This window comes from Sciurus carolinensis, chromosome 9 (genome assembly GCF_902686445.1).
Source record: "Sciurus carolinensis chromosome 9, mSciCar1.2, whole genome shotgun sequence".
Classification (NCBI taxonomy): domain Eukaryota; kingdom Metazoa; phylum Chordata; class Mammalia; order Rodentia; family Sciuridae; genus Sciurus; species Sciurus carolinensis.
In genome coordinates this window covers 36,714,062-36,724,833 of record NC_062221.1, presented here as the reverse complement: position 1 = coordinate 36,724,833, position 10,772 = coordinate 36,714,062, and the positions used below count along the sequence as shown (strand labels likewise).

The following is a 10,772-nucleotide window of genomic DNA, read 5'->3' as shown; positions in this document are numbered from 1 at the left end:
GGTAATAGTCTTTTTATAAGTAATACTCAAAATAGAAATGTTAAATTTAACAAAAATTTGAACTATCTTTTAATTCAAATAACTATTAGTTTTCTTGAGATACACATGTGAATGCACAATGCATTCTCAACAGGTAAGAAACATATTAGCTAATTTACCTAAACTAGATAATTTCATAGGTGAAAGATCTTATTTTGCCTCCTGTTTTATATATCTCCTCAATAGTACTGTCCCATTCCTCTTGAGCCCTGTTGCTCAAGTATCAAGAGAAGAGTTTGTCAAACTTTTTGGATGTCCCACCAACTTACTTCTGGAAAAGAACTCATTTTTTTTTCAGTTATTATATAAGCTACACGTTTCACCATTCTATCAAAACCAAGTATTTATATACTTATAAAATATTAGGTAAAGATACACAGTGATCAGAGAAATACTAATTTTTATCAATTTAACAATAAAAAAGCATTACTAAGTTAGAGATGGTTTTGAAATAAAAATAATTTCTGTCAACTTATAAATGAAGTTTAGCTTAATGAATTACAAATTTCAATATAAAACTGTCTCCAATGATGCATTTTAGTGTTCTGATATCAAAAACCCTATGTCTGTGACTAAGAAATTTAATTGGCATTATCATTTTTAATTAAAAATATCTATATTGACTTTTTTGTTTAAATGCCTAGTTGCAACACATATCATAAGGTAATTAACAAACTATAATCAGAAAAAGTAAGCTTGGAACAATAATTAATTATTTTAATTAAAATGTGGTAGACAGTATATAAATAAAATAACTAGCATATTAGGTATCATGATACTGCAACCTGAATGTTATCCCACTAAAGAAAATTAATGAATATGTAGTACAGGATTTTTATAAATCTATTCAATCATTGATTTTGTTAACATAAAACCTCAATAGAATGAGACCTGGAGAATAATTTAAATTAAATACATTTAACCAGATTAAATAATGTTCAATTATACAGAACCTTGAATTAGGCCTTGTTAAAATTTAAAAAGAAATTAAAGATTATGATCTTTAAGTATCACAGTTTAAGAATCACAGTTTTAAGCATACACAGAGAACATTTCATATAGGAGAATATTAATAAATAATTGATGATTAAATGTGGCTTTATTGAATATTGACAAAACAATGCTGTATGTTTTTGAAGCTAGCTGACCTGGTGTCACTTATGGCTCTTCTCATTACTGTCTCTCTGTTTAGATCAACAATCTTCTTGAACTTGAGTTTCCTCCTTGCTACACTGGGATAATAATTCCTACATCCTAGGAATGGTTGAGTTTTACACAATGTAAGATGTAGCAGATTATGGTGTATAGACCAGTATTTAGTCTAGTAAACTATATAGTGATTATTATTATTTTATATGGGACAATGTCAAATATTTGATAAAGACCAAAATTTAGATACACAACAAAGAATCTACTCAATTTAGAATGCCTCTTGGGAGAAATGAGTTTACATTTAGAGCACTGTAAAGTCCTGAAGTGTATTGAATCATCATGAGGAAGAAGATCAATGTTGGAAGTGGCATATACCTATGCATGATAAGAAGTGATTTTTCTGGAATTTTGAAAATGTTACATGAGAAATTTGGTGGGAGTTGATGCAATTTTGTTGTCTCAATTGGAAGTTTGGAAAATTTCTCTTTCAGTATTCTTATATTCATGCCATCTTTGTAAGTAATTACATGCATAATATATTAAGATCAATATTTTACTTTTACCATTGTGACTCAAATGCTGGCCTCAAATAAGGCATCTCATTATAACTAAAAACCCATTATCTCTCCAAAACTTGTTTGCAGATCTCAAGACTAATTGGTGAATTCACTGAAAAAATAACAAAGCTTGAATGCAATCTCAATACAATGTCCCAAGAAATGAGATAAAAATTCAATTTGTTCTAATCTTAAAAAATATGTTGATTTACTGTTTTTAGTTTATGACTCTGGTGTGTTTACATCATTTAAATTATGTTTATTTAACTTCAGCTGTCTTGATGAATGATTCCCAAATTTCTGAATCTGGGAAATATATCTACTGATCTTTCTACCCTGACAACCTATAATAGGTATGGACATATCATAAATACATTAATTAAAATGGTAACAATTGTAATTGTTTGGCTTTTCCTCTTATGGTTTAACATTGACTTCAAACCTACCTATCACTTTCAAATTCGTTGTCATTTTTACTAATTGTTGTATAAGTATCTGCCACGTGAACATGTTGTATATTTTAAATCTATTATTGAGGTTGTGGGACGAATACCTGAAAACAAAATGCATTGTCTTCAACAGTCAGACATTTGCAGTTGAACATATAGCTGCTTCAGTGGCAAGATTTTACATCTAGGTGTGGCCATGGGTTTATGGCCTTGCAAATTAAAGAATATGAATGAAGGAATATGCCATTCTCTCTGTGGCTTTAATATTTTGCATATTCCTCTACGTAGGTTCTTTATCCCTTTCACAGAGAAATGAACATGCATGTGAACAAGGCTTACAAAGATGACATCTTAGAAGGCAGAAGGATCAGAAAAAGCAAATTGCTAGATGCACATGTGGCACAAACTATTCACTAAGCAGAATTGTCAACCATAGTTGTGTTACAAAATAAATAAAAAAGCATATATTTTATTTAAGACACTGAATTTTGGAACCTCTGTTGGCTAACATTAGCCTTTTAACTGATATAAGTGATTTAAACACACTTGGAAGAAAACAAATATAAATTTCTTACTATTTTCATAACATAGCATATATTCATATGATGGATCCTAAAATAACCTCATAGATGATAGGATGTACTCACACCCCAAATTGCCATTTTGCTTGGTACATCATCAGTTAGGAATTAATAAATTTTGCTTAAATAAATATAAATGTTTCTCATTCTAGCTTATAGATTTTAAGGATGATTTTCCTCCCATAGGCAACTTAAAAATTCAGCTATAGCTATGTCAGCAAAAAGTTATCTAAAGGGGATGATTTTATTTTAATTTATATTTTGACCTACGTTAATGTTGCTATAAAAGCATGCTTACTTGTAGTGCCTGTAAATGTGAAATATGTTTATGAATTCCACATATGTCTACATATGTTTACATATCATACAGTCACATAGAAAGATGTGGTAGATGGAATAATAGCTTCACAAAAACATATGCATGTCCAGATTTTTGGATCCTGTGAATGTTACCTTACATGCCAAAAGGACTTTCCATGTGCGATTAAACTTAATGTCTTCAGAGATAGAAATTACTTTGTATTATCAAGGTGTGTCCTAAATGCAATCAAATGTACCCATAATGAGGAAAGGAAATGGACATTTGTCACACAGAAAGGGAGATGGGAATGCAATCAGAAGCAGAGAATGAAGTAATGCAGCTGCAAGTCAAGGAATGGTTCTCCTTAGAGCCCCTGGAGAGAGTGTGGTCCTGCAGATACTTTGATCTCAGCTGAGTAAAACTGATTGCAGACATCTTGCCTCTATTCAAGTAAGGTAATATAATACAGGAAGTTTCAAGATGGCAGATTAGAAGCAATGAACACTCAGGTACTTTTCTGCAAGTTGGAATGAAAACAATTAGAGAGCAGCTATTCAGTGAGGGTGGTGACTTGGAAATACTGAAGTTCAATAAAGGGCAAAGAGGGACTTGATGAAACCTAGAGTCTCTGGACCCTGGAACAGGGTGAGAAAGAGAGCCCAGGCATCAATGGCATGCCAGCGTGGCAGAAGGTAGCTATTAGTCATTTGGTTTGTGTGTGTGTGTCTAATTCCTTTTCCTGTGCTCTTCCTTTTCTTCTCTTTTTAATATTCAAATTTTAAATTATATTTCTACTTTTAATTATTGATTTCACTGTGTACCTTTGCTTGCTTTCTTCTATTTAAATTTTCAAAATTTTGTTTTGCTTTCCTTTTCCCTTTATTCTTCTTAATTTTATTTTTTTCACTTTTTAACTTTTTACTGTAATCTACATTATTTTTGACCCCTCCTTTCCTGTTGTTATGAATGTTGGAGTTTATACTTATCACTCACTTTATTTCTGTGTTTGGTCTATTCATATTTTTATTGTTTGTGTTCCTCTTTCTATGCTGTTTTGAAGCCCAAATCTTTGAGCATGTTGGTAGGTGCTCCGCTGCTGAACTACACTTTCAGTCCAGCTAAGAAAAATCACACTTTACTCCACTTAACCCAACTCAGATTGAACCTCAGAGAGCAACTTCACCATAAAGAACAGGTGACCTGAACACAAGTAGGCACTGCTAAGAGGGCCCTGAAAAATTACTCCTTGACATTCACCAGCATAGCAAAATCAGGGAGAAAACACACAAAAGTGTGGAACCACACCTATGAGGGATGTCAGCATAGATCATTTCCATACTCCTTTATTCTGCACATTGTTAACAAAACTGGAGTAGTAAATGAAGAGGGCATACCTCATATACTCTGCTGTCTGAAACACAACTGCCTCATCTACCAGAGAAAACTCACTCTTGTAAGACCTATAAAGAAAGCAGGAACTTCAGGCTCCAACACAGGACACTTTGTATCAAATCCCACTAATCACATCCAAATTCAGAACAGAGAAACTACACAAGTCCACTTGAAAATAAACTAAACAATATAAAATAATCAATATCCCAAGACCCATCAACAAGAGAAAGATATAATTTTCTTGTAACTGACTCTACAGATACATAAATGGATACAAATTTGGGCAAAGAATTCAAAATATTATATTAAAGTTGATCAATGAATTCAAAGGACATAGAAATGAATTAAGGAAGACAATGCAACCTTTGAAAGAGCAATTCAGTAAAGAGACAAACTGGAAAAAAAGAAAATTTTGAAATGTAAAATAAAAAAAAAATAAAAACAGACAGATACAAAACCCAACTCATTGGAAAGCCTCAAGATCAAGTGGAAGAAAGAATGTCAGGGTTTGGAAACAAAGTTCATGAATTATCATAATTAGATAATAATTTAAAAAATTATTAGAAAGAATGAAAAAACACACATGATCCATTGCACACCACTAAAAGGCCAGATTTATGAAAAACAGGAAAAGATAATGGAGTCAAGGTGTAGATTAATAGCACACGAAACTATTCAGTGAAATAATAGCATAAAAATTCTCAAATCATTAGAAATACATGCACTCCCATATAAAGGAGCTATTTAAAAACCCTAAATAGGGAAACAGAAAAAAAAAAAAACCCTCTCCACATATATTATGATAAAACTTCCAAAAATACAGAACAAAGAAAAGTATTAAAATCTTTAAGAAAGAAGTTCCAAGTCACATCTAATGAGATATATCAGATAACTCAGCAGAAATCCTAAAGTCCAAGAAAAGATGGAATGTTGTATTTCAAGTTTTGAAAGAAAATAACTACTAATCAAATTGTTATATCCAGCATAATTTTTCTTCAGAATTCTTTCTTTTTCTTTTCTTTTATCCCTTTTCTCCAGTTCTGGGGAATTAACCCAGGGCTTTGTGCATGTGAGGCAAAGGCACTACCAATGAGCTACATGCCCAGCTCTTATCTCTCAAAATTTAAAGAGAAATAAACCTCAAAGATGAGTATGAAATAAAAGAATTCATGAACATAAAACCAGAATTACAGAAGATACTTAAAGGAATTCTAACCCACAAGAGGAAGCAAGATAAACATAATCATAAGAATAGGAAAAAATAAATTCCTCTAGAAGAGTACATAAATGATAACTAGAAAAGAAGCAAACATTATTAGCTAAATAGATTATTCATTCTCAAAGATCAACAAGGGAGAAAGAAACAAACATGGATTATTCAAAACAATAAGAAAGAAAAAACTCAAAATGACATGAACTAGCACCTACATTTTAATGATAAACATGAATATAAGTGACCTTAATTCTCTAATTAAAGAATGAAGATTGGCTAATTAGATTTTTTCTTTCTTTTTTTTTTTATTGTAAACAAATGGGATACGTGTTGTTTCTCTGTTTATACATGGAGTAAAGGCATACCATTTGTGTAATCATAAATTTACACAGGGTAATGTTGTTTGATTCATTCTGTTATTTTTTCCCTTCCCCCCACCCCTCCCACCCACTCTTTTGGCTAATTAGATTTTAAAAGGACACCAACAATTTACTGTCTGCAAGAAACCCACCTAACCTGCAAAGACACAGACTGAAAGTGAAAGGATGTAAAATGATGTTCCAAGAAAATGGAATCCAAAAGCAATAAGGAAAAGTCATTCTTATATCCAAAAAACAGACAAACCAAAATCATTCAGAAAAGACAACAAATATCAGTACACAATGGTAAAGGAAAAAATTCATCTAGGAGATTTAATGATTCTAATTATATATGTACAGAACATCAGACCCCCCAGTTTTGTAAAGCAAACATTACTGGACATAAAAGAAGAGACAGACACCAGTACAATGATGGGGATGACTTCAATATGCCACGCTCATTGGTAGATAGATATTCTAGATGAAAATTCAACAAAGAAATGTGAGTTAAATTACACTATCGATAAGGGGATTTAAGAGACATCTACAGAAAAGTTCATTGAACTGCTTCAGAATCAGCTCATGGAATTTTTTTAAAAATAATATTTTAGGGTGGGAGATCAGCTGCTCCAAAATGAAGCTGAATATCTCCTTTCCAGTCACTGGCTGCCAGAAACTCACTGAAGGGGACAATGAACACAAACTTTGTACTTTTTATGAGAAGCGTATGGTCACAGAAGTTGCTGCTGATGCTCTGGGTGAAGAATGGGAGGGTTATGTGGTCCGAATCAGTGGCGGGAATGACAAACAAGGTTTCCCCATGAAGCAGGGTGTCTTGATCCATGGTCATGTTCGTCTGCTACTGAATAAGGGATACTCCTGTTACAGACCAAGGCGAATTGGAGAGAGAAAGCACAAATCTGTTCGAGGTTGCATTGTGGTTGCCAATCTGAGTGTTCTTAACTTGGTTATTGTAAAAAAAGGAGAGAAGGATATTTCTGGACTCACGGATACTACTGTACCTAGTAGACAGGGGCCCAAAGAGCTAGTAGAATCCGCAAACTTTTCAATCTATCTAAGGAAGATGATGTCTGCCAATATGTTGTCAGAAAACCCTTAAACAAAGAAGGTAAAAAACCTAGGACCAAAGCACCGAAGATTCAGTGTCTTGTTACTCCACCTGTCCTGCAACACAAATGCCAGCGTATTGCTCTGAAGAAACAGCGTACTAAGAAAAATAAGGAAGAGGCTGCAGAATATGCCAAACTTTTGGCTAAGAGAATGAAAGAAGCCAAAGAAAAACGCCAGGAACAGATTGCCAAGAGATGCAGGTTATCCTCTCTGAGAGCTTCTACTTCTAAGTCTGAGTCCAATCAAAAATAAGAATTTTTAAGAGTAACAAATAAATAAGATCTAGCCTTCAAAAAAAAGAAAAATAATAATAAAGATATTTTAGACCAAAGCAAGCTTTATGGTTTAAGCGTAAGGTGTCCTCCAAAAGCTCATTTGTGAAACCAAGCAAGAAAGTTTAGAGGTGAAAATATTGGGTTATGAGAACCTTAACCTAATTAGTGAATTAATCCCCTGATAGAGATTAACTGGTAGCTGTAGGCCAATAAGGTGTGGTTGGAGGAGGTGGTCCCCTGGGGACAAGTCTTTGACATAAGTGTTTTTTCCAAGGTGAGGAGAGTTTCTTTCTTTGCTTCCTGTTGTCAGATTACCCCTGCAGCAGACTCTTCTGCCATGATGTTCTACCTTGCCTCAGGCTCTGAGGAATGCATTTGGCCATCTAGGAACCCAGACATCATGAGCTCCAAAATAAATTCTTCCTCTTTTAATTGTTCTTGTTAGGTCTTTTGGTCAGAATGTCAAAAAAATCTGACTAAAACAATAAGCCTTAATGAACATAAAAAATTCAAATATTTTCTTGTATATTATTATCTCATAATGAAATAAAAGTAGAAATCAAAACCAGGAAAAACTATGGTAATTAAACAAACACCTGGAAATTGAACTAGTCACTTTCGTGTATATGTTGGGTGGGGGTTACTAGGGTTCAAACCCAAGACCTCATGCATTCTAGGCAAATGTTTTACCAATGAGCTTTATTCCCAACCCCTTTTAAAATTCATTTTGAGACATGATCTGGCTAAGTTGCCCAAGATGGCCTTGAACTTATGATCCCAATGCCTCAGTCTCCTGAGAAGTTGGAATTGCAGGCATGTGCCATCAAGACCAGCTGGCATTCAATACACTTTTAAATAAAGAGATGGTGATTGAAAAAATAAGGGAAGAAATTAAAAGATTTCTAGTATCAAATGAAATGGGAATACAACACACCAGAATCTATGTGCTATAGTGAAAGTAGTTATTAAGAGGGATTTGATAGCTGAGTATCTATATAAAAGAAAGAGAAACTTCAAGTAAACAACCTAATCATGCATCTCAACCTCTTAGACAATCAGGAACAAACCAAACCCCAAATCAGTAGAAGGAAAGAAATAATAAAAATCAGCAGAAATAAATGAGATGTAGGCTAAAACAATGATAGATTTGATTTTTTGAAAAGACAAAATTGAAAAGTCTTACCCAATCGAATCAAAAGAAAGAAATAAAAGACCCATATAAATAAAATTATTAGCAGAAAAGGTGATATTACAACAGACACCACTACAATCCACAGTATCATTAAGAACTACTTTGAAAATTTTTATGCCAGCTAACTGGAAAAGTCTAAAAGACATTAATATATATGATTTTCCCAGAATGAACCAAGGTAGGGGAAACTAAACAGAAATAACAAGCAGTGAGATTGAAGCAGTAATAAAAAGTATTCCAGGAATAGATGTATTCACTCCTGAATTTTATCAAACTTTTAAAGAACTAATACAATTATTTGCAAACTGTTTCCTAAAGTAGAAAGGGAAGAAATCTTTCCAAACTTATTCTACAAAGGCTGCATCACCCTACCAACAAAATCAGATAAGAGCAGAACTAATAAAACTCTATAGATATGTTCTTCATAAACACATATGCAAAAAAATCTCAATAAAATGCTTAAAAATTAAATTCAAGAGCACATTGAAAAGACCATACCCAATGTAAAGTTTGATTCCATCCAAAGATTCGAGAATGATTCAAGATGTGTAAATCAATAAATGTAATGCAGCATCTCAATAGAAGCAAAGGATAAAAATTCCATGATCATATCTATGTATAGAAAAACTCTGACAAAATTTAACATGCTTTCCTGATAAAATCCTTGAAGAAACTCTTTCTTTCTTTCTTTCTTTCTTTCTTTCTCTCTCTTTCCTTCCTTCCTTCTTTCTTTCTTTCTTTCTTTCTTTCTTTCTTTCTTTCTTTCTTTCTTTCTTTCTTTCTTTCTTTCTTTCTTTTTCTTTCTTTCTCTCCCTTTCTTTCTTTCCTTCCTTCCTCAAAATGGATCAAGGACCCTCTGTAAGTCAGGAAACCTTGAAACTACAGGATGAAAATACAGGGTAAGCATTTCAAGATATCCATACAGGCAATCGTATCCTAAATAGGACTCTAATTGCTCAGGAAATAATAATTGACAAATGGGATTACATCAAATCTAAAAGCCTCTGTGCTGCAAAGAAAATAATCAACACAGTCAAGAGACAAACTGCAGAATGTGAGAAATTTTTGCCTGCTATTCATCTGACAAAGGATTAATATCCAGAATACATAAAGAACTTAGGGAATGTAAGAACAAAGAACAATACAATCAATAAATTGACAAATCATCTGAATAAGTAAGAAGTACAAAAGACGATGTAGAAATTATTCTATTTCACTGCAGTTAGAAGAGATATTATAAAAAGATGCTTCTGAAGAGAATATGATGAAGATTAAAAAAATGTGTACACTGTTGGTGGAAATGTAAATTAGAAAAGTAACTGTGGAACACAGTATGGAGATTCTTCAAAAAAATAAAAATATATATACCCTACAGTCTAGCTATACCATTCCTGACTGCAAAACTGAGGGAATGAAATAAGCATATGAAACAGATACCTGCACACAGAAAACAAGATATGTAATCCACTTAGATTCATCAGCACATGAATGGATTAACAAATATGTATGCACAATTGAGTTTTATTCAATTATAAAGAATAAAGAAATCATGTCATTTGCAGGAAATTGATGGGACTGAAGATGATTATGTTAAAGACAAGTGAAGATAAGTGATTGCATGTTTTCTTTCATACGAGGAAACTCAAAGAAAAAAGTTAACTGGAAAACAGAGATAGCCTATTAGGGAAGGAGAAGGGGGATAAAGGAGGAGAGAGGGAAGGTAAGAAAGGATTAAAGGGAGTTTAGATACAATTAGAACATGCATTGACTTATATAGCTAATATAATTGAATAATCATAATACATAGATAACAATTAGACATCATACTTTCATAATCTCTATAATACTGTATGTACAATAAAAGTTATATGTGAATACTAATTATAATTGTAAGTTAAGAGATGAAATACTAGCAAGTATAGACAGGCTAAAATTACTTTTATAATTTATGATGTATATAAATGTTCATAATTATTCTATACCTTGGACTATTCTTCATATGAGAAACACTAAATAGGTATTATCCTAATTTTTTGAAGGTCTAAAATAAGGTAGTTATATGATACTGAGAATTCTCTGATCATTTTTCTTCTAGAATATAAGAAGAGTGACCCATGAGGGATTTAAGAAC

The 10,772-nt window shown here is 32.6% G+C and overlaps 1 protein-coding gene across 1 annotated transcript; it reads left to right on the top strand.

Annotated features, from left to right (window-relative positions):
- Positions 1-6,677: 6,677 nt before the first annotated feature.
- LOC124993452 (40S ribosomal protein S6-like) lies at positions 6,678-7,431 on the top strand. Its single transcript, XM_047565310.1, is given in 2 exon segments — positions 6,678-7,080; positions 7,083-7,431. Coding segments are annotated over 2 exon segments (747 nt in total). The 3' UTR covers positions 7,427-7,431.
- The last annotated feature ends 3,341 nt before the right edge of the window (positions 7,432-10,772 follow it).